General features: G+C 37.3%; 1 protein-coding gene across 4 annotated transcripts in view; it reads right to left on the bottom strand.

The window, feature by feature from the left end:
• The window catches only part of LOC134527398 (deubiquitinase DESI2), a 46,417-nt gene extending 26,062 nt beyond the window's left edge, over window positions 1-20,355 (bottom strand). The window contains exons 1-4 of one of the 4 annotated variants that reach the window (XM_063360061.1): window positions 20,154-20,355; window positions 15,314-15,507; window positions 13,440-13,512; window positions 5,698-5,791 (exon numbers count right to left, since the gene is read on the bottom strand). In XM_063360061.1, the coding sequence (XP_063216131.1) occupies window positions 5,698-5,791; window positions 13,440-13,512; window positions 15,314-15,436 (290 nt within the window). In that variant the 5' untranslated portion in view covers window positions 15,437-15,507; window positions 20,154-20,355. The other 3 variants (XM_063360058.1, XM_063360062.1, XM_063360059.1) reach the window with 3 other exon arrangements.
• Between the last annotated feature and the right edge of the window lie 5,896 nt (window positions 20,356-26,251).

Genomic DNA, 26,251 nt, shown 5'->3' with positions numbered 1-26,251 from the left:
ATGCAAGAGATATCTAAGGAAAATATTAGGATGTGCATGTAAACAATTTATGTTTATTTTAATACAATGTATGTGCTTTCATTTTTAATTCTTAGTAAAATTCTTAGTAATATATGACTGGTGTGTGTGTGTGTGTGTGTGTGTGTGTGTGTGTGTGTGTGTGTGTGTGTGTGTGTGTGTGTGTGTGTGTATATATATATATATATATATATATAAAATAAGTTTTGTATCTGTTATAAAGCATTAACTCTCTTATTGCAATCTGTGAATGTAAATGTTGTAGACAATAAAAAAAATTCCATTCGTTTTACACAATAAATTTGTTAAAATTCTTTGTGTCTATAGTTCATATTTCCTACTCATTATAGATGTAAACGTTACAATTATATCATGCTACAGAAGACAAATTGTCCTTTCCCTTTTGATTTAATCGTCGATTTCCTTAACACACAATTAATATAACATCATACTTATTTATATTTGATAAAGATTACTTTTATTTTAATTAACTACTACTAATATAATACCATATTTATCTGCCTCACTCAACTCTGCCCCGTATCACACAGTAAAAATCTCCTGGGATTGTGTTAAAGATAGTCTCGCAATAGCCACAACATTATTATGAGTGTACATGGATTCGCCCGCAACGCCCAAGCTAGTGAATACCTCGAAAACAGTCACGACGCCGGCACTAGTACAAGAAGCTGCTGCTGTCCACCGCTCTGTTTTTACAATTTTGTATTCTCTATTCATTACAGAACTAAGCCGGCATGAAAAAGCTTCAATTTTAATAATTTTTCACGATGTACAGTGGTAAGTCGATTCAACCGCCTAAACAATGATCCAGCTCTGTAATCGCAAAGGCGTTCTCCGCTGCGGGCAGCTGAGCCCATGACCTGTTCACAGCCTACAACCCCCGCCCTCCCCCAACCAAAATCGGAAGCGAAGGATGAAAGAAAGAGAAACCTGCTAAACCTTCCCCTCCTCCGGGCGCGATAGAACGGTATCGGCTGTGTGTTAGAGGGAGAGCGAGATACAAGCTTCGAGGTTCTGTTATTTCCTCCTAGATGGCAGGCCGCAGAGCGACCGCCAGCGACACCCTTCCCATCTGAAGGCCATCACGCCACTGACGAGATGGAACTATGCTCCTGACCTCCCTACATAGTAACAGTCACCCACATAGGCATATAGACTCTTTAATGATCATATGATACAAAATTCATTGTTTTCGGGCCTGTGACCGTTTTTACCGTGCACCAATCGCCTTAAAATTAAACTCACTTTAAAGCTGTACCGATATGAATCTGCAGAAGCAGATTTTGCAGATATTTAGTCGGATCAGCGTTTCTGTTGATTCACATATAGTAGTTGTTAATTTTTGGCCCCTATTACTGAAAAATAAATGTGTCTGCTATCACCTAAATATCCTTTTCACTTTTCAGAGTACTATATACTTTCAACTGGAATCATTTCTAAGCTACTTATGCTAGCCATACATATCAAACTTAAACATCCTGTGTTTTAATAACGTTCCCTGAATTTGAATACATTGTAAATAAATACATCACCAACATGATAAAGTTAGATAGGATAATAAAATTTATTTATTTACAGTATGACTAGCACTACAAACAATAGAAAATACCAACTGCTTGAACCATGAAGAATTATTTGTAATATTGTGACGGTGACTTATTTTTAAGTAATTCATGTCAAGTTTTTAAAAATGAATTGAAAAATAATGGAGAAATATAAGGATTCACATAACATAAATTACTTTTACTGTTTCCAGTGCAAGGCGACCACATGAAAAGCATTTCCGTATAAATATTTTGTACCATGAATTTTTGTACCCACACTCATTGATTTGGTATTGGAATTGCTGTTTTTTAATCATAAAATGTACAAATATTTGCAATCTTGCACTTTTTAAATGCTCTTTTAATCTTCTATTTCATGAATCAATATATTTCATATTTTCCTGTAATTAAAATATCTTTTTATACAATAACATATGAAATAATTAAATTTTCTATTTCTAGCTCCATTTGTAATTTCATGTTTCATTTGGCAACTATCGGGCTGGCAGGAAACAAATGAAATGAACTGATTAAAGGATATGTTTTACTTTTATAAACTGAAAATGGAGAATATTTATTTTGTGACTAGATTGAACATAACTATGCAGTTGTGAGTATCAGTTAGAGAAGTAAATGATTTGTGTACAACAGAAATTATATCTTTTGTGTGGAAGTATTTCCCAGTTCTGCAAGACGATGAAAGTAAAGCATGTTGTGTAATTTGTGGTGCTGCATGGTCACATGACAGAAAAAAAAAGTCATGAATTTACAACTTCAAACTAATAACACACCTGGAAAGGAAACACAAATAAAAATTAATTATGGTACTTTTTTTTTATTTAATTTTATTTTTGTGGCGACTACATTGCTGAAGTGTGTGTTAGTCTAAACAACATTTACATTTTTGGCCTTGCTCAACTGAAATGCCGGTGCCACAAGTAGACTGCACAAACATCATTTTTTCCCACCGAAGATAACAGCAGCAGTTTTGGTGAAAATCCAGCTCTAGCTCCAGCTGCAAGTGAACCTGGAAGTTCAATGTTCTCAAGAATCTAAAAACTTTAGTGCAACATTTTCCACATCTTCTAGCAATCCAACTCGCCAGCTGAATTGAGCAGCCACATGGAATACAAATAAAAATACTCTAAAAACCATCTTTCAGCACAGGAAGGAACTGATGGTATCTATGGAATGTCAGCCTTTCTCTTTTTTTTGAAGATGAGGGTTTTAAAAGTTCTGTCAAAGGCTAAGCCAAAATTTGTTCTGCCTACTCAAAGAAATCTTGCACCTAAACTGATTTCAGATATGTACCATAAAACTGTTGCAAAAATTAAATAACAATTGGCAAATGTTGTGCACATGTCTGTAACATGTGACTTCTGGTCTTTGCTATTGAATCAGGATTTCTTAGGCTTTTTACAAGGTGACAAACACCAGAGCTTTGCTTGGAAGCCATTCCTTTCACACAAAACAACCACACTGCTGGAAAAATTAAAGTGCTTTTGGAAGAAGTGATAAACAGTTGGAACTTACTTGACAAAGTGGATGTATTGGTTGGAGATAATGCTGCAAATATAACCAGTGGTGTTTACGACAGCTGTCGTGTCTATCCTGGTCCCTAGGCCCGCTGTTGCCCATAGCCGTCTGGTCCTGGCGTGAGTGTAACAAAGTGCTTTGAGTGGTGCTTCGAGCGGTGAGCGCACCCGAGTGTGGCGGCTGGTGTGACAAACGACGGTGTCATCGGACCCAGACCGCGTACTGTCTCCCACGCAACTCGTGCGTTCCCCTCCCCTGCTTCCCGCTCGCCGTGCGGCGGTGCGTGGGATTCAGTGGTAGCTCGCCTGTCATCCGCGACAGACGCGTCTGAGCGCTGCTCTGCACTTCGCCGCTAGAGACCAGTGCCTTAACGACATAGACCGAACTACGGACATACATTCATCCTAAACGGCAGCTCGAGGGGTCGCTGTTGTCCTGGCCCCAGGGAATCACTCGCAACAGGGATCAGAGAGTCAGGTGTCCTCAGTGTAAAAAGGGTAGGGTTATGTGGAAGTCCATGCACAGAGCATACTGTACAGCTGGTCGTCCAACATTGGTGTTTTAACCTGCCTAGTGCTACAACTCTAGTGGCGAAGTGCAGGTGCTTAGTTGTTGTTTTAAGCTTTCTTTGAATGCTCCAAAGACTCTTGGCAGGGCATAAGATTGCTAGGGATGAAAATGAAACAAGATGGGACTCTACATACACTATGTTTGAGTGATGTTTAGAACAGAAAACTGTGGTTTCCCTTTGCTGCTCTGAATTAAATTTAAACAGTCTGACATCATCTGAGTAGAAAATTAATTGAAAATTTACTTAAAATTCTGAAGTTCTTCACTAAAACAACAAAAACTGTTTGTAAGGACAATTGCACAATAAATGAAGTACCGTATTTACCTGAGTATAATGCCACTCTGAATATAATGCAACCCCAAACTTTTTGATTGGAAGTTTATGAAAAAGACTTTATGGATTGGCAATCACAATTCAAGTACAGTAAATTCTCAATTATCAATGATAATTGGGACCTACAGATGCCCGGGTAATTGAAATCCTGTTAAAAACATGGATAAACTGTTTTACATAAGGGCCACCTTCGAAATTGTGTTGCCCTCTATATTTGTCTTCAGTAGAATTCTAAGCACAAGTGAAAGTGGAGTCATTGCGTACTGTGTCTCAGAGTACTGTGTCGCCATGCGGACTGGTATCTCTCCGTCTGCTGAAGAGGCAGCAGTCACCCACTCTTCCCCCCCCCCCCCCTTGTATTTAATTTTTCTAACCCTCAGCAGCAAGTTATACTTTCTTCGCACACAGGAAAGTTTCTATACATTCAAGATGGATACTGCAATATGTGCGCATCTTGTGGAGCTGTGGCTGCACTGTTCATAATGAAATGTTGCAGTTACTATACTGATGATGTCATGAAGAGCTGTCGTGATAGAAACACAAAATTTTCCTTCTTGCTAGTTTATGGACTTTATGGACTTATGACTTAAGATGGAAAATTAAATCAACATTGTTCAAGATAAGATCACGCAAACCATGCATATTGAAATTTTTTTTTTTTGTTTTTTTCCCAGTTTCCCTTCATCCATCCGAATACCAGCCAGTCAGGTCACGTCACCCGTCACTATCAGCACCTGCCGGGCCAACAGGCGGGCGGAAAGTGGCAGTGCGGCACGTGAAACCAACCAGATGGAGACTGGAGATGTGAAGCAGCAGTCCGGCATCCCCCCTCCCCCCAGTATAAAGCGTGACAAATGTGACAGCTGAGGGGGTGGGCGACAGGGGCAGGACATGGTAACACGGTGGTTAAAAATTAAAACTTGTTCTCTCCTCCCAAGAAACAGAAGCCAACTTCTTTGAAGGCATTCAGGGCAATGCTAAAGGAAAATAAGTGTTCACCAAAATCATGCAGAACTGAAAGTTGAACAATATTTAGCTGGACTTTTAATGTCGGCTGAGGAAACTATTTTCCAATCCTGGAAGATGACTTACCATAATATTTATAAGAAACTGGCTGCAAAGTACCCGTGTGTACCTGTACTAGGGTTCCATCCAAGAGACTTTTCAGCACACGTGGGAGTATTATGGCACTAAAAGACAGTCAATGAAGCCAGAGAAATTAATAATGTTGGTTTTTCTTAATAAAAATCTAGAAGTTCTGAACTCCATGCTGGTTAAATGTTTTATAGTGAGGCAAAGAATTGTTGAATGTTTCCTGTCAAATGTTTAATGACAACAAACTTTTGGTAAGCACTCACTTGTTTTTGTGTTTATATTACTGCTCGTTTAAGAAAATAAATCCCATTCAGTTCATCTTAGGTTATCTTTTATTTTTTTTAATTAAATTTTGTTTATTCAAACTTAAATATATGTGTATTTGCATGCATGCTTTTCTAAGAATGAGATATTTTGGGAGATTTAGTAACTTTATAAAATTTTTTAAACCAAAATGTGTTTTCCCTTGATAGATTCGGAATCGGTGAATCGGGTAAAAAATTTGAATTGGCATTATTCGCGTACTGGCGAAAATTTGTCAATCAGCATTGCTCTACTTCACATGAGTGAGTACATTACCTGAACTGAAACTGTTCACCTAGTTCTTCAGCATCACGAGGAGAGATTTCAAAAATTCCAGAAAATGGAAAAGGATGGCCACCATAAGCGTATTCTGAAAGCAAAATTAAATGACATACTTTGCAATTCTCTAGTAAGTGGTCATAAAGAATAATGTATGTTTCAATACAAGTATGTATATGATCATAAAATCTAGTAATATTATTACTGCAACCAAAAAAATTGTAGTTTGTAGAGTATTTAAGTATATAACCAAGAACCTAATGGCTACTGAACTCATAATGCTGGAGAAGAAATCATCAATATGTGTCTAAAGAGTAAGTCTTATCAGTCGGCACACATACGCTATAGGAACAGCAAGTTTCCTATATTCATATTTGCTCACAATGCATACGTTCGCCAACTATTCTGAGATGCATTTTGTGATGTATGACAAAAAAACAAATTTCAAATTTGCAAACATAAAAATAAATATACTTAGAAAAAAATTTTAAATATTGTGTGAAAAATATTACTGAGGCACATTAACCACTGCATAGTTAGCTAGTGTTGACTCATTTGGTTTAATTTATACCATGCTTGAATGTCCACCTGATCCTTGATTCAATGTGCTCTGAGCTTTCCAGGCACGGCGCCGACCAGATACTGCACACACGACTTGCAGCTGGCCCTGATCCACTGACGGAGGAGTGGAAGATGAGTTTAGGCTCACAACGCTCCACGTCGTATATTTATGTACATTTTAAATTCGTAAAATATCAAACTAAATGTGTTGTGTACTTATAAACAATATATGGCAATGCTTTGAATTTCCATAGAGAATTAAATGAAATGTGCAATTGCCTTCTTTAACACAGCAGTTGAGTACACCTATCCCTCACTTAGCACGACTATCGTTTTTAAAAATGCTTGTGTTATTCGAAATCCCGTATTCTGAAGCATTAGTTTCCATAAATAGCAAGGCTAATTTATTTAATGTGTTCTAAAATTGTGTAGGAAAATATACTTTACGTAAAATAAATGTGTTGAATAACACTTAACTATATATATGTTACAATGCCCGCCCAGGCGTGACTTCAACTCACGTCGTGTACCTTTCCAAACCATCCTTTACTGACAGTGAAACAGATATTACTGTCCGAATTATTATATTATATTTCTTCAAAAATTAAAGTGCTTATTCGTGTATCACCACCTGGTTCACACCAATCCTGTCAGGCCAATGATTATTGTTTTCATTGCAACATTCATTTAACAACCTTTTCCACGTGAATCATCAGTTCATTTCTGTTCCGGTATCTAATGTCAAATATATTCATGCTAGTACAACCAACAGCATCAGACTTATATAAACTTTTGGTAAGAGTCCTTAATTCGTACGATTGTGCGCACAGTTGACTTGCTTAAAACTAAAGTACGACCAACATAAGTGTGTCCTTCATGACTATCTGCGTGCCGTAATACTTCTAGTTTTGTCTCAAATACTTGTACATGATGCATTATGAGTGATCAAGCACGTACAGTTACCGGCAGCTGAATGGGCAGACGTTGCTTTTGTTTGAGTGAATTCCCTGCCACTGGCTAGACTGAGTTCACGGCCTGGTCTGTGGCCAAGCGACAAAGGTACGGCACGGCGGCATACGCGCGGACGTAAAAACATTTGGTCCTTTACACTCCATAGCCGCAATTTAACTTGCCATATCTGATGTTTGTACAATAGTCGATAACGTAGACAGACCTGCGCGTGCATCTCTTCCCCTCTTGTGTGGCTAACTGTATCCCACGGCACATCTGTTGTTTATAGAAGTTGAAACAGACTTTGTGGCGTCGTATTAAACTTTTTTTTTGCCTGCCGAGATTTCGTACTAACTGGAATTTACAGATGTGCTAGTCAAGACTGGGGCAGTAAAATTCACATTGCGCTAAATGAATCCACGCAATCTGAAGACATGCTAAGTGAGGGATAAATGTAAGTACATCTGAAGGATAGAAAATACGTTAAATCATCATCTAGGTCAGATAAAAAATTTTTAAAAAACGTAATGACACACCAATCTAAAACTAGTTATCAAAAACCTACATTTATTACTTGTATAGATATATCAATGAAATGATTACGTTGTTGTATAAATGGTCTAGAACTTGATTGTTTTATAGAGGTTGTTCCAAATCAAAACACATATTGTTAGTTTAGTTGCTGTTTAGAAATAGTGTAATAGAATATCAGCTTAGCAACTAGCACAGACTACGTCCAGAAAAAATTAAAAAGGCAAAAAAATGGGACCTAATTGTTAGCAGAAATTTGCCATCATTTGTCTACCAAAATATTGCTATAAGGAGCCTATTTTTCTACAGTTTAATAAACAAAATTAAATTATTTTCGGAACTCAATACACTTAAAACCACTTGCAGTGAAAATTCCATAAAACAAAACTAAAGATCTCATTTTTTTGTAAGTTGTTGAAACATAGAAGTTATTTACAGACAGTATAACTAGGTATGATTTCAGTTAAACAAATACTAGTGAACAATCGCTTTTGTAGATCTTCATATGATTTTTCATTACTTATGATTACTCACACATGACTTCATTGAACAGCATCTGGGGACGTTAAGAGTTTGTTTCTGTTTTCATGTGTAAATTTTTACAAGAATGAAAACTATATAACTATGCAGTTATAAAAACCACTGTTGCACATAGGATAAAAATCTTTGCAGGCAGGTATGCAAACAGATTACAAGTTAACAATTATGCATCCATTACCAGGAGCGTGTGCAGGGTGAGGAGGGGAAGAATAAATATCCCCCCCCCCCCCTTTCAAACAGAACATCTTGTGAATCTATCGCTCCCACAAACCATAGGGAAAAATTTGAAAGCAAACAGCAGGCAAAGTTGTTATATTCTCCCTCCCCCTAAATTCTCCATTACCATCCACTATTCATATCAAGCGTGTCCATCTTGCCAATGTCAGTAGTACACACACTGTCGCATTCTTGGCTAAGTACTACTCTGGAAATATTTTTTTCTTCTACTTTTTGAAACATTTAAAATAATTATTTGTATCCTACATTTTAAAAAAGGTTTTTATTAGTAAAAGTAGAGAAATTTTAATAAGACTCAATTATAGCAGGGTTTTTTTGTGAAGAGATGAATAACAGTTTATTGTAGAAAGGTGAAAATGCCTTGGATTGTTCACAAAGTTTTGTCTGATCAAACTAAGAGTTAGTTAGCTATAGAGGTTTTCGGTGATGCGAAGGTTGATTATTTAGAGGTTTCACTTTAAGTGGTTCTTTTACATATTGTCATGACATGTCAAATATACATTAAATTTTGTGATTGATTTATTTGCATTGGGCAGTTTTAAAAGAATTTTGGAAAGGAAGATTTTTATGTGAGTAGAATATATTGGGCACTTCTGGGACAGGTTTCAGGCTGTAGATTGTTGATGAGTTCAAATACACACCATCATGACATCATAGTGGCCATCTTGGTGTCAAAAATTCCTCAAAGTTTCCCTATTTCGAGGTAAAAAAATACCAGTTGGAGGGAAAATTTACCATTTTATTTCCCAAAAATTCCAGAGGCTTGAATGTCCCTAAATTCCCCATGGGTAAACCACCCTAAGCTGCTGAGGTTATGACCTTGACCTCAACTGCAATCATTGCCATTTTTTATGGCCGCCATCTTGAAAATTTGTAAATATTAAGCTAGTAATTCTGGATAGTTTTAAAATTCACAAAAAAATGTAATAAAAACAAATATTAATTTTAAAAATTCTACCATTTTAAATAGTGAAATAACATCCGCCATCTTGGGAATCCATAATTTTCAAGCTAGAACATTGGGAAATATTTTTTAATTTATTGAAAATTTATTAATTAAATTTTGATGGTAAAATTTATAAAAAGGTACTGGGTTCAAACCCGGCAAGGGCAAAAAATGGCAACGTATGTGTACATGCACACAAGCAGATGTACAGCAACCGACTGCGATGATGCATGGGCCTGAAACTAAACACAAGACTGTGCTCAGTGCATTACAGGTAAATGAAATGGATTTCAATTGGCCAAATCTGCATTTCGGGGAATTTTGAAAGACTAATTTTATCTAAATACGTTTGGTGAGTCAAAAGACATCTGTACTTTTCTTGACAATATAAGCAGAACATTATCAATCAGCTTAGTGATGAAGTAGCAATGCACGGACCTTTAAAATATAACTTGTGGCTGGACTGTGTACATGATAGATATAATGTATCCGTTCGAGAACCAAGTGAAGAAATGTGCTTTCAAGACTATGAATGCTCTCTTTTACAGTTCTGACAATGTAAAGCAGTCTGTTAAACAGAGTATCGAGAAACTCTGTCAAAAAGAGGAAGACTATGTCAATAAAGGATCTGGATGGTCTCTGTCTTCAGTAAACCGATTGGAGCTGAGAATTGGTCAGTTCAAGCCAATAATGAACTAAATTTTTATTAGATTGCTAACTTTTGCAAGTGTTCCTGTAGTAGAATAGAGTCTACATAATAAAATTTTATTACTAAATTCATTTTTTTTTCTTAAACCAGTCACTTTATTAATAAATTAATGTGATATTTGATTAATTTTTTGCATCAGTAAAGGAACAAACCAAGTATTGATGGACAGAGTCAATCATTATTTTAATACGCTATTTTTTTTTATATTTTTGGAATTTTTTCCCAAATTTCTAAGTCAATAATTACAGAATTTCAAGATGGTGGCCAGGACAACTGACAATATGGCTGCCATGACATACTGCCTGATATAATATCTGCCTTGACATTAGTGGTAGAGGGTTAGTCTGCAGCTGGCTTCCGTTGAGGAAGGATCCATTGCCATTTTTTTGCCCTTGCCGGGTTCAAACCCAGTACCTATTTTTAATAAATTTTACTATTATAATTTTATAAATAAATTTTCTATAAATTTTAAATTATTTCCCAATTATCTAGCTTAATAATTACAGATTCTCAAGATGGCATATATGATGTCACTATTCAAAATGGCAAAGATTTTTTAATAAAATTTTATATATTAATTTTTTTTGTGAATTTTAAAATTTCTACAGATTTCCAAAATGGCGACTATAGCAAAAATCGCAACGATAGTGGTTGAGGTCAAGGTCATAACCTCAGCGGCTTAGGGTGGCTTTCCCATGGGAAATTTAAGCCACTTCGGGGACATTTGAAGCCTCTGGCATTTTTTTGAAATAAAACGTGAAATTTTCTCTCAAAACTTCCCCCCCCCCCTCCCCCTCCCTCACAATAAGGAAATTTTTTTTAGGAATTTTAAGTAATTTTTGAGGAATCTTTGACACCAATATGGTCACCACAATGTCATGATGGTCTGTATTCAAACCCATTAGCAATCCACAGCCTGGAACCTGTCCCCAGAACCCCCAATATATACTACTCACGTGACCTACAGCTTACCCAAGCACAAAATGGTTGTGTTGACTGCACTGGTCAGAAACTACAGTACATTCTGAATGCAATGCTGCGCACGTGCATTGACATTCATGCTTGTGCTGTGCTCTTATAACAGACAGATTTGTAATCTATTTTACTGTTAACAATGTAGTGATTTGGCTTTCTATTAAAGTAGCTGCATAAAGTTGTAATATTTAAATAAAAATCAAATTAATCAATCATTCATAAAATTAAACACTAACTCAGTGGTTCTCACATACTACAAATAATTGTAGGTGCAACACATACAAATTCCTGATATATATAAAAATTAATATTTCTTTGTTTGTTTGTTTAGTCCCTTATGCATTCCTAAACCATTCATCTGATTGCAATGAAACTGTACACACTTGACCTCTGAAACATGAGGAAGATTACTATCTAGATGAGATTTCAATAAAGTTAAGCTTTAAAACAGAATTTAATTTTTCTTGATGATATTTTGCCATTTCAATGTTAACACATAGTTCAACCCATCTCTATGAAATTTTGCACACTTGACCTTTGAAACACCAGGAAGGTTACTGTCTAGATGAGATAACATACAATAAGTGGCGCTTGAGCCGTAGTAACAGTAAATATTTTATGACATTTCAACTTCTCTACGGTCCAAATAATGATGATGGCATGCGAGTTGTATTCACGGAGGTATTAGTGTATAGAGTGGGGATCTGTTCTGAAGTAGAAGTCAACTGGTTAGTAGTTGGAGAGCAAAACAATTTGTAACTTTATAATGGCTAATCTATATATATAAAAACAAATGTTTTTTGTTTGTCTCATATGCGTTCCTATACCATTCATCCAATTACAATGAAACTTTAGCGAGTTGTTATGCATATGCCTGCAAAGGTTTCTGAGTTAGTACACCCATTTTACAATAGGTGGTGCATGAGTCATTTCAACAAATGTGTGTATTTCATATAGTTTAGCAGCAGTTTGTGTTTTTTCACTGTATGAGTGTGCACGCATACCAGAATTTATTTGAATTAAATATAAAAGAGAGATAGATATATTGATAGGGAGCCATATATAGAGATATAAGTATATAGAGAGATAGTGAGACATTTATGTATGTATATATATATATGTATGTGTGTGTGTGTGTATATATAGAGAGGTAGAGAGATATAGAGATGTATAATGTAGATTGAAATAAATATATATATATATATATATATATATATATATATATATATATATATATATATATATATATATATACACACACTAGATAATGCCCGGCATGCGTTGCAATGCCTCAATCAATTTTTTAATTTATTAATAATGTAATTTTTTAAACGTATACTAAGCATCTCTCTTTATCTCTCTAATTCTCTATATCTCTCTATCTTTCTATTTATATCTCTATCTCTCTATATATCTTTCTAAATATATATCTCTATATATCTTTCCAGCGTACCCGACAGACATTGTCCTGCCCAAATGTACTTTTTGTGAGATATGGATATGGCGATAAGTATTTCTACGCTGGATATTTTGTATCTTCTCATTATACATACCCCTCCTCTTGGGCACGCCACTGCAGTTACCAAAAACCTTTCCCATGGTTACCCAGAAGGCAACAACAATGCAAAAGCCCGTTGCCATGGAGGCTAATTATCAACAATGCTTAGTTTTTTTGCTTTTAAAGCGTGTTTTTTTAGTTTTTTCTTAATTCAGAATTGAGATAAAATATCCAATTGTGAATCCAAACCATCCTCGAATCCCCGTGAACTCACACACAAAATTTCATCAAAATCGGTCCAGCCGTCTAGGAGGAGTTCAGTGACATACACACGCACACAAGAAATATATATATAAAGATATATATATATAAAGATATATATATATATATAAATATATATATATATAAGAGAAATTGAGATAGATTCTTTGTACTATATGTGTACTTACGTCAAACAAATTACAAAAAATTTTTACGAGGCATTGCAATGCATGCTGGGCATTGGATTGTATATTAAAATAATTAAATTATATATTACAGAAAAAAAAATGCAATTAAAATAAAGTGAAACATACCTTAAGTTTATTCAGGCTTGTTTACAAACAGAAAATAGTGAATACAGCACAGTACTGAACTAAATCACTGTTAGAGCAAAACCTGTAGAGTCGTTCAAATAACACACAATGATGTGTTAGCTAAAAGAGTGGTACATATAATTGTAATGAAATGGTATAATAGAGACACTTCACTACTGACTGCTTTCTAGGTAAGCAGCCCCAAAGTACACTTACCAGTGCCGTATACTTCTACACCTGAGTGGAAGACACCAAGCCCCAATGATGTTGTGTATTCATTAATCCAGTACTGCAAAGAACACAGTCAATCAATATACAGCAACCTGCTTGGTGATGATGTTCAGCGTTGGACTGGCTGCTGTACCACCAACAAACACATGCCTTAACGGGCCTGCCCGACTGGACAAGCCGAGTCTAATAAGGCGACACTGGCTCGCACTTCACACACCCCTTCACCTACATGCTCTAAGCACTGAACAGGTCTACAGTCCTATCACCTTTAACGTGCCTCTGCGGGATTGAGGCACCATCTTGGAAATATAGCTCTGCTCAAAAATACTTGGCCCACCAGCATTGCAACAAACAAAGATTGATCCCAAACTATACTATGCCATTAACTTTGTGTAGCCATTTCATTTAAAGTCCCTGAAATTACATACACATTTTCCTGACTATTCCCCGATTTATTCATAGAGAGAGTAATTCAGTGGCCATATTTATTCCATCATGGAGATACATACTTATACACACAAAACATTGCAGCTTTACTAAATTTGTTTGCCTGACTGCTTAAAACTATTGTTTTTTAAAAATTTTGATGCAGGTGATGTGACTCAAATATCATTATCTTTGCTAAACATTTGACAACTGCCCTTTTCATAAAAGGTTTTAATTTAAAGCCTGCTCTAAATATCCTTTATATTGATTGTTTTCCACCTATCAGAATCCTATTTGCAAATATAAAACAACATGTACAGCAACCACATTCAGAGAAAATAAATTGTGTTCACCAAAATTATGAGCCTTTAATTGTTAGGTACTAAGATATTATATTATATTTACATTTACAGCACTTTAAATTGTAAAAAAACTTTCAAAACATTGCTGTACATACAATTTTTTTCTGTGAAGTATTAAAAATGTACAGGAAATTAAATTGCAAATTTTTTGAAGCAGTACAAGTTATTAGATATTTTTTTTACAAAATTGATAACTTTTAGTAAAAATGTGAATTGACAAGTTCACACACTATAATGTAAGCTATGTGGTGATTTGCATCCAAACCATAATTATTAACTAACTTACTATTTTCTGTTCTCTAGTCAGTCAACTGCAATTACACAAAAAATTTGAAAGGGTGAGAAGGCCTTATACCAGCAGTCACCAAGCAGCTGTATCTGTTATAGTGAAACAGAGGAGAGAAGAAATATACACTGTTTTGATGAAGTATGTATAGATAGCAGCCATGATGGACAACGGCTGTGTTGTGTCAGATTTTAGTTGGTTTACATGCACCAGTAAACATTGTATGAGTTTATTTGGTTGTGTTGGAAGACAAAATATTGAAGGCTGATTTAACACACACCAAACTGTCACTATAGCGCGCATATTTCAGTTCAGATACTTACTTGGTTCGCAATATTCAAGTAAGAAAGTAAGTATAGAGGATACTCTGAAACTCTGGCTTTAGGTAATAGGTGAACGAGGAAACAAAATAAACATTTATCGCCAGGTTGTGAGTCCGAAAATGCCGCATTTAACAGCTAGGAAAGGTGGAATGCAAGACATACCCAACTACCAACACAAACCTCACATTACCAGTGTATAAATACTGCTACAATTTAAAAAAAATTCCGGCAAGTATGCCCTTAACTTCAGCTGCAGCTGTGAAGAGATCTCGTCCCATACATCAGATAAATGTCTGCATGCTGCTGAAGCCACAGTTATAGTACGAACTACCCACCACCACCTACTGGCACTCAAACGCAGCATTTCCCTGACCCATATTCCGTTGCAATAAGTGTTTCCTTTGGTTCCCTCCAGCACCCAGGTGGTTTCTAGCTCTAGGACATCACGGAGATGAAGCTCACCATGTCGTAGACGTTAAGGATGACAGGTTCCCTCGCCATCTTGGGGAGCAGTTCCTCCGTCTCCGTGGGGAACCCCAGACAGCTGGGAAAAGGAAGGTTACAGCCGATGCCCGAGGAGAACATTGAACGTTCAGGAGACGGGCCGTGCTCTGTCCAACATCTCCAGCCTCTCCCTCCACACCCACTCCTGGCCCCTGTGAAACCAACAGCACTCTGTAATGCTATTGCTAGGGGCTCACAGTGCCCACCTGACAGCAAACAACTTAATGAATTAGAGCAGTTTCCAGGGCCAGACACAATCTTAAAAGTTAATTTGAGGGCTACATACATATGAATATAAAATATCTTACAACTATTTTTTGTGATGTATTATTGTGTACAATAACCAATAACTACAATATAATACATGAAATGTAGAAACAATTTTTAAAAAAATTAAGAAAAGCGCAGTTGGGGTCTGCGTCGTATATTTTTCATGAAAAAATTGAAATAAAATCATAAGAAGTTTTCGTAATTTAACTATCAATGGTAACAATCACACATGCGCCTACACTGGTACAATGACATCAAAGACAAAACAAATGCTGCACGACAAACACATACAGACATGATCTATCCATTGTGGGCTCAACCATTGTTGATGCATTATTAGTAGAGACCTGCAAAATTTGCAGTTTCGATGGCCTTCAGGATAGACTGCACATACCCCTGTACACTCTGGCAAAAAAACGCAACCTTCTTTGGTTGATGGATTATAACTGGTTGAGATTCATCCAGATTCATATATATATATATATATATATACATACATATATATATATATATATATATATATATATATATAAGATATAAATATAAAATTTCCATATTTCTATACTGTAAAAATTTTATTTTAGTAAAATACCTTTAAATTTTTTAAATATATCCAAATCCTCCTTGTATTCAGAATGGATTCATACACATTATACTAACAACTTTCAGTATGTTCCCTCACCACACCTTTAAATTATAGCAACAGTGGCCTGAAGGCACACATCTAGCGAGGCCAAACTGCTACATATGTTCCATACTTAAAAATGTTCAAATCACACTGAATATTGTTGTGATGTGTTCTCCATTTGAAAGGGAATACTTCCATACAGAGTGCTGCCTACTGACAGGCATACCCATCAGTAATCACATTTATGCACACAATAAAACACAGGTAAAACCAATGCTGTAAAATTTACATCAAATACTCGAATCTACAAAAGAAATAATACTCACTCCTATACAGTAACAAGCTGAACAATTCATTAAATAGTACAAAAATTATACAGATTTCCAAACAATTTAATATTTAAAAAGCTAATTTTTTTTTTCTTGTATAAGTTTCAGGATTTATATTTATTAGAGGTACTTTACAAAAGGTTTATCTTTTAAATAAATTATCTACTTGAACAAGTGATATTTATTGCATGATTATTCTGAACGTTTCAATATGTTTCTGTTTCCAAAGTATATAAATAACACACTATAGTTCAGTAACTGGGTGTATAAATCAGTAAAAAATTATGAAAAATCTGTAATACTTGGCAACACTGCATACAGCATGTGTTTCAAAAGGATTCAAAAACCTATTGTTACCTTTCTGAAACATTATAATAATAATCAGAATAATACATGTGTATGAAACTTATTTTTTTCATACCTATATATGATTATTTATTGTTACGAACACCAGAGACCAGACAGCAATGTCAGGGAGCTGGCTGGCGGCCCTTCCAGGCCACTGGCGTCACACGCCGTGTCACGTGCCGTACACTGACGTAAGGCATGCCACGCGTGCCTGGCCGGATTACAAGGATCGTCGCTACCCCCCCTCCGCTCCCTACTCATTGTCCTGCTTCGGCACTGTTGGCTATCGCTGAGCGGCCTTAGGAATTCCACGGGCCGTCGCGTGAGCTAACGATGACGCCCTTCTCAACTATTCGGGCGTTAAGTTGGCCCGGGATGACGCGAATCGTCAAAGGCCGCTCTCGTCCCTTCGAGAAGGACGCCCTCTAAGTACTTAAGCTGTGACGCCGGCCTCCGCGACGGATATTTTGGGAGCGTGAGTTCTTGGGGCGGAGAGGGTACCGCGACAGTGTGTGGCGAGAGTGCCGCAAGTGCGGCAGCAGTTCCGAGCGGATTCTGAGCGAAGGGAAGTGCGAAAGCAGTCAAGAAGGTGAAAGACCCCCCCCTGAGAGTAGTGTGATGCGGAGTTTGACTGGACGACGGAGTTTTGGTGACCAAGTCCCGCGATGGTGAGTGCTGTGAGGAGTGTGAACTGCGGAACTTGCAAACATTGAGTGACTTGATAAACATTTTTAAGTGACAGTGATTTGTGTTTAGTGCAAATATTAGTAATCAATAAAACTGTAATAAATCTTAATTGGTCTATCCATTACAAACCCAGTTCTTCCCACAATAATAAATCATAACAGTATTTTAAACTGAAATAACTCTTAATTTAAAAAATTTAAAAAAAAAAAACTTTGAATAAGTACACACAAAAACTGTTTAGTTAAGGGGCCACGTGGCCAGGGATGTATCTGTGTCAGTGAGGCGGGATGATAAGTGCAATGCACGCTCGCGGGTGCTTCTAGCGCGGTATCAACTCTGAGCGCATGGTTCTGAACTGGCGTGCAGACTTCTTGTTGTGCATAGGACAACTATGATATTTAGGCAGTAACTATAATATTATATGGCTGATAAATTAAGATAAAGTGTAATGCAAGACATGAGTGTTTTCATGAATATGTACCTACCTGGTTTTCATGACTAAAAAGTACTTAGTCTGAAAAGATGTGGTTTAGTCATTTTCTCTTTTCTTAAATTAACAGGTTCAAAACTCATTAGGCTTCAGCATATTCTTAATACTTTCCTAAACAGACACTACCACACCACTGGGTCTTTTGGAGCTCGGCAACTGTATGTGTGACCCGGTAGGCGGGGCCTTTAAGTGAAATAAGCATCTTTATTTAAACAGTGGTGAAGAAACTTTGACAAACATGTCACACAGCATGATAAACCCAAGAAAACTTTTCATTTCCAAACAATGAATACAGTGAGTTTACAGCCAACTTTTTATGGTGCATGTTGAACTTCCAACCACGCCACCAGATGTCAGCTAAACGAGTCTCATGTGCTTTTATGCTATTAATGTAGAGCTGTTCTCTATTCTCCTTACCTATAGATTTGTCCTAACTGAACTACAGCTTGGGCTACAAATGTTCAAAATGGACTCGGAACCACGTAGTGGCATACCTGGGGTGGGGGAGCAAGTGGAGAAGGTGGTGGGGAGCATGCAGGCCTTGAGTATGTAGGGCAAGGTACTGAGTAGGAAGCTACATACTTAAAGAGAAGGCCTACATCACCAGTGCAACCCATGCTGGAGTGTAGGATAAGAATGCAATGATTTCCAAGATGGAGTGCGGGAAGGCAGAGAAGACCAGCTAGGAGGATGAAGGAGAAGTGGAGGAGATTAAAAGAGTGAGTATCTCATTAACCCATGAGAGCTAATGAAGAGATTCCATGTCACATATCTAAGAAGTTTACATATCCCTTGATCCTGATGGTATGATCATGTAGGCACTGTATGTCATAGAGAAAACCCAAAGAAAGAAAAAATAAAGATGAATACACAAACACACAAAACAAGACAAAGTCAGCGGCTGTTAAATGTTAAATGTACAGACAGCACAGATAATTCCTTGGAAGGAATTAGAACAATATCACATCACAGATGAAACACAGTGGACTGACAGTGACTAGACAGCTCATATACATATTCATCCTGTGGTACTTGATGCTTGCTGTTTTGATGTAGTAGGCCTACATCAAAAGATCCTGGCCAAAACAAAAATTAAAAATCACAATACAAACAAATTATGCTAGGTCTCGGGAAATTTTTTATTCCAAATTCAAATTACATGCATTGCTATATCCCAGGTTTTGTTATAATGTCCGGAATCTTTCGAAATACTAAATTAAATAGCAAGCATCATGTACCATTGGATCAATGTATACAGAATTATTCCGCAAGATCAAGGGATAAACTTGGATATGTGATATGAAAATTTTACTGATGAAGAAAATTTGGTGGAAGAATCTAAATAGGAGGCAACAGAGAGGCTAGTTAGGATCTACCCGGTATTGATTGGGATGGGAGGGTGGGGAAATGAAGAGAGACAGAGAGCTCCAGAAATGTTTTTAGAGATGAACAAACTTGCTGGTCATAAGAACAATTAGGGAATGGAATAGTTTTGATCAGGAAGGTGTGTTAGCAAGGAAAGTGATAAGAGTTTAGGAAGGTAATAGAAAATTAGTCAATTCAATATTGCTCATATCTAATGTGTCATGCCACAAGCTAGGAAAGAGTCAAGGAATCTAGCTTCATGACAGAAGCAAAACTAACTGATAAAAGTAACAACTAAATTTCTTTATTATTTCATTTTTATTAATCAAGCTTAAACAATCACAGATAAGTGCATGAAAAATTGATAAGGTTAAGAAGACTTTTTATCACTTAACAAATTACAGCTGAAAACATACTCTATTTATTTGCTGACACAATAGATCACGTATCTTTAGAATTTGGCTGTCCTTTCACTGCTACATAAATATTGTGCTTTTTGCAAACCACACTGACTTTTTTTGTAGCAATTATTAAAAAAATTACTAGAATTTTAGAGTATGTATACTCTATCAAATCACTTGACATTATTCACTAATGCGATAAAGCACATATATTTTACATTCAACGAAAGATGACTACAAATACACCAGTCATGCTATGCAATATTTGCACACTATTTACCTTAAAATTATGCGGCGTTAGTACTATTACTGTAGGTTTTGCAATCTAAAAAAAATTGGCATATCTCCTCCCACATTCTACACTCAAACGAGCAATTGCAATTAAATTATACACAATTACACATAATATTGCTGTGAATTAATAGCTTAAAATTGTTTTCCCAATGTCCCCCCTAATTCAATGTAAACATGGGAGGGTTCCGTTTTCTCCGAAAAAAATAAAAGAAGATACCCCGTAGAGTGTTCCGTTTCTTACAAATATTTATTAAGTGCTGCAGTAAATTATTTATGTTAGCAGGTAAATTTTTTTTATATGGTAAGACTCAAAACCCATTTATGTACCCCTATTCCACAATTCTGTAGGCCAACGCTGTAGGCAATCTGCCATACATACTTATATCCTGGAGTTGAACATACTTTATACAACTGCCGTGTAATCGTACACTTTGACGTTTCTCAAATGGTTTTCTAAGCGTGTTTACTTTATCCACGATCCTATACTGAGGTTTGATTTCTGATGTGACCCCGGCCTAAAATCCGTATTTTTCTACATTTCTGAATGCATCCTTCCTAGTTTTACACAGTTGGCAGTTTTGTTTGGACTTTACTATGTTTACGTTACGAAACAATAAATTCACGTCGTCCGGCCGAAGGCCACCCAAAAGCCCGACCTGCAACCGCCAGTATCCGAACCCGCTAACAGAACGCACCCCTAGCCAAGACCCACCCGAGTCAGGCGAGCACCGGTACAACAGGTATAATCAGAGACCATGCCCTAATTAACCAGCCACCATGATCCCTGTGCATTATAAATTAAACATAATTTAATGGTAACATCACTTTTAATTAAAAACCCCATCCAAGGGAAGTGCGACGTAGGAGTGCCCGGGTCACTCACATATGAATTTATATTAATACATTTCTGAGTGCTCCCCTTGCGGCCTTCAGCCTAAATTTATTAGAGTAGTGTGTGGCGTAATTATGACCTCCCCATTTTTTGTGTATAACTCGCCACTGGAGCAGTCAACAAGTGATGAACAGTCTCCAGTGTGACTCACATTATTCAAACTTAATTAATGTCAACTTGTTAAATCCAAATCCTATAGAGTATCTGTGTATTAGGTTAATTTTTATTATTTAATATATGAATTTAGAGCCACTTTCAATCTCTTGTTAATTTAATAATTTCCGAATAACGGAACTTTAGAAACTTTGGCACGAGGGGATGCTGAGGTCTCCCCTCACGCCAAGGGCAAACGCCAGTACCGAGCGACTCGCGGACCGGGGCGGACCTGCGTACCACAGGTAGTCCTCATCTTTTGTCTTCACAGAAATTCACTACTGGTAATTATAGTCATTCTTCAAAACCTTTTTGTGCTTAAAGTCCCCGTGCGCACCCGGTCTTTTTTACGGTGTAGGGCCTAACCCAGCCGCTTAAATTTAAACTCCCCGCACCAAGCATTATGCGGGGCAGTGCAGCATACAGCACGGGCCGACTCCCGTCACCAAAGACTTTTGGATAATCGCCGAGTGCACAGGCACGCGCAACAACGACGTAAAGACTTATAATAAATTTAATAGCGAGCCGCGGCCCACATAGGTGGGCCCGTGTATCGCCGTTTCGCAATTTACGGGATTGGCCGCTTCCAATCGACCTCCCCCTCAACCTCGACTGGCGTGAGGATTTAATATTAGTGACAGCGCATCAGAGCACCCAGTGTCAATTTAGTGTAATTTTTGTAGGGAAATTTAATGTGCATTGTGTAACTGTAAACAGCAAGTGTGACTATTCGTTTAATTAAACGTCCACTCCGCACACTCCGTGCGCGACGTGTATACGACAGTGCAAAACCGAACTCATGTATGTTATTGTGTGAACTTCCCTAACCCAGTCAGGAATCACAGTGTTATGCTGTGTAGGGCCCGTAACGTATCAATAGTCAGGTATTCCTACAACAACGTCCACCACCGCCGCGGTCCTAGCGGGCCACGCAGGGGCATTCGCACCCAACGACCCAACTCGTGGTTAGACACAGAGCTAGCCTGGCGCCCTCCAGGACACACTTTCATAAAAAAACCAGCCTTCCCATTAGGAACCACGCCGGATCTCGAACACAAGAACCCGGATGACGGCAAAATTATGATGTTTTATACTAATGTGAGTGTAATATTAATTGCCTGACTTAAAATGGGGACTTTAAAGAGTAATGTGTGGCAATACTCCACAAGAAAAAACAATGAAACAGCAAGCTGCAAAAAATGCTTATAGATCGCAGCAAAGGAAATTTTCCTCATCAATAGAATGTGTCACTCAGTTATAAAACAAACTATTGGCTGAGTGTAAAAAAATATTTGGTCTCATTGAATTTTATACGCTTCTGACATTAGATATAATTTTGAAACCCACGCTTCAAAAATCTTCATTTCCCAAATGCAAATGCATGTGGAAGTGCAATACAAAAATTAAGAAACATAGTTATAGAAGATTCACAGCAGACAAATTCAACTAGTGTAACTGAAGAAGAAACTTCGACTGAAGATTTTGACTTTTGGTTGCACCATAAACAACTAGCAGTGGGCAAGGGGTCGTCCATTAATCATGTGATGTTTTTTTTTAGCAAAAGTTTAACCCCCCCTCCCCCCTAGTGATTTGTGGTGAGGTTTTACTTACACCCCTCCCCCCCCCCCCCAATAAATCACGTGTATTTTTTTTGTACAAATTATTTTTAAAAATTTTAGAATATTATCTTTTAATATAGGTATAATCTAATTTAATTCTGGAAAATTAAGCACAGTGATAAAAATGTCCAGACACACATTTAGGTTGCAGGTTTATTCTCACTGGCATAAAAATAATAAAGGAAAGGCTTATATGTGATTTATGCATGTATTCGGCGCCAAAATCACAGCCTTACTGGCGACTGGCAAGCCGAGCCGGGTGGTCCATGTTGCGGCGGGCGGGGATATTGTTGCCTGGCTACGGCGAGTCAAGGTCACGCATCGCTTTTCTGTTTAGTAGAAATCGGCCGAAAAAATAAATACACATGATATCTCTCTAGCCCCCCCCCCCTCCCCCTTGTGATATTTCGTGATATTTCCCGACCCCCTCCCCATCCCTTCCGAGCCTCACGTGATTAATGGACGATCCCCAAGAAGTAGTAATGTGCCAACTCAAAAACCGACGAGGTGTCAATTTATTTGGCTAATCCTGTATCCTCATTAAAACCTAACCCATTAGAAGAATGCAAAGAACTAAAACATTTGTTTCCAACGCTATACAGACAGGCGCGAATGTATATCCACATTGTTGGTACCTCTGTACCGTACCTTGCGAGACATTGTTTTCCAAAGCAAGTGCAACAATCACTACATCGATAAACCGTAAGAAGAATACACCTCGAAAAATTATTATTCCTGTGGAGTATATCTAAAGCAGAGTTTTTGACATGACAACGTCTAATAAATCGATGAACGCCGGCTGCACGCACGAAAAAGTGTCCCGTTACGCACATTGTACTGTTACGCTGTGTCCCGTTCCGCTCATTGTATGCTTGTGCCGCATCTATCTCTCTTCCACTCGATTGGCCTATGCGTCCGAGGAGAAGAAAGACAGTGGCAGCACACAACTTACATTTACACGTAAACTGTTTCGTCGACTGTTTATAAAGTGAAGTGAAAAGTTAATGTGGTTTTCATTGCTTATTACAACAACAATTTCGGCAATAAAGGTGAATTATTCTTGCATTTTAAAAATCTGATTACTAATATAATTTGAAGTATTTATTCTTTTATTATTAAAAAAAAAGTAGCATCTGTCGGCGAGTGCAGTAATAATAGGTTATGTTAGATATTTGATTACAGTTTATTTATATGAAAACGTGTTCATAATTATATTTAACTGAAAGTTAATGTGGTTTTCATTACTTAATACAACAACAATTTCGGCAATAAAGGCCAATTATTCTTGCATTTTAAAAACCTGATTACTAATATAATTTCAAGTATTTATTCTTTTATTATTAAAAAAAATGGTTGTCTGTATAGTCGGTTTATGGACGATAGCTTAACGTGACAACGTCATAACAAAACATTGATGAAATGATTGCATACTTTTATGAATAAAATTGAATTATCACTATTTTGTATGGATACAAAGAAGGAGTGAAATGAAATCTACAATTTAATTGATAAATTTTCTTTTATTTGCACTACTTAATTCAAATATGTTTATTACTTTAACGAAGAGATTATTTTAACTATAACGCCAACCGCCGGTGCTCCCTCTGGTCCGCAAAGGTCGTTATGCCACAACAAAACTTGCCCCTAAGTGCATCGAACACGCCCGAGCGTGAGTGTATGAAAGTGCGCCGCGACGAACACCTAAGCGACGTCAGCGTTAAAACAACTAAATTTATAACAATTTAAAAGAGGATTCATGTAAGGGAAATTATGTCTAATTGTTTTATAAGCATATGTTTTGTAACTTGTCTTTAAGTCCAAAACTGGCCGGGTCGGTTTTCCCGCGTTTCACGTGGTTAGGCGCGAGGCCGCAGGGCGGTCTCGTGCTCAGTTACCGTTCGGGGCTCGAAGGGGTCGGATGCTCCGCGAACGTCGGGTCATCAGCTCTAGCATCTCTTCAATATTTCAGCAATAGTGTAAGTTTTCGGAAACCTTTTAATTAACTCGGCGCCGACCCCAACCCAGTCGCGGCTCTTAATTAGTTTAAATTCTTCCCACCAGGAAATTTTACTTTTCATACGTAATCCATGTCCAGTTTAAGGACCGCGTAGTAGTGGTACGCAGTTTTCGGCTAATGAGCCAATTAATCGTTATCGTCGTAGATCCTCCATTTAAGTGTTGAAAATAGCACTGACTAACTTTCGTCTTGTAACTTTCTCCGTTTTTATGTGCAAAGTGTAACGTGTATTTTAAGTGACTAACTTTTATCTGTAGGAACTTTTACGTGTACGTCTTCAGTCGGCGTGCCCACGTCTTGGTTAGAGACGTTAATATTTCGTAGCAGGCTAGACTGCAAACCATCCTGAACATAGAATCTTGCCTGCGTATTCACGTGCTGGCCTAAGTTTCGGCAACAGCCATTCATTTACTTGCTAAACCTTTCATAGGTACGTGAAGTCACTGTTTCAGCTTGTCAATATAACTTATCAATCTATCTTGGTCGCGCGAACCATCACGTTTAGAGATACACGTGTCTTAGCGGTCCGACAACGGACGCGGCCAGTCTCGGGGCGTATGAGTGTATTGATACTGAATAAAGTGCAGTGTCCTGTAAACCGTTTTCCATTCATTTACGAGGCGTCCTGGGTGGCCTAAACAGCCCAGGTAATTTTTGAACGTTTTTTCAAACTCCGAGACGCGCTCCTGCCTGCAGCCACGAGGTTGAACCCCCGTAAAACCCCTGAGATATTTCACATTATTAATAATTAAATAAAAGCTAAAAACAGGCAGCGGGAGTGGCGTCAGTTTGCTATTTAACTTCAAGATTGTCGAGGATGTTTTACGCTTTTTTGCAATTACACATTTAACGACGAATTTTGTTTGTCGTGAAATTGAAGGTAGAATTTAATAAAAATGCCCTTGCAGTTAATAAAAAAAGTATTAGTAAATTTAAGAAAGAATTTCGTTTTTAATCTCCAACCCAGACGCTCGTGGTGTGCTGGGGCCGAGATTAAAATTCGTCAAGAATATTTTACGTTTTTATGTCTTCCAGTGCTCGAAATTATATGCAATTGTGGCACCGGGCACTAAATTTTTTTTATAATTCATTAATAATATCGCCTCTTGCGATAAACAAAAGAAAATATGTATTAACGATTGCCTGGTTGCCACGGAAGTGGCTAGATAGCGTGATTCGTTCGGTTCGCGTCCGTCACCGTAGATGGCAGCACCGTAGAGCAATAATATTATTTCGTTTTTATAATACGATTTTATAACAAATACACATCCCAAATACACCAAACTTATTTATCATGTGTTACAATATTTTTTAAAACATTGTGCAAAAGATCCCGGGTGTAATTTGAATTATTATTGACGTCGACCCAAGTGTCTCCCCGGCTCCTTCAGGCCGTTATGCCT

Source organism: Bacillus rossius, chromosome 1, assembly GCF_032445375.1.
Source record: "Bacillus rossius redtenbacheri isolate Brsri chromosome 1, Brsri_v3, whole genome shotgun sequence".
Taxonomy (NCBI): domain Eukaryota; kingdom Metazoa; phylum Arthropoda; class Insecta; order Phasmatodea; family Bacillidae; genus Bacillus; species Bacillus rossius.
The sequence above is the reverse complement of the archived record's forward strand: the minus strand, read 5'-3'. Positions and strand labels throughout refer to the sequence as shown.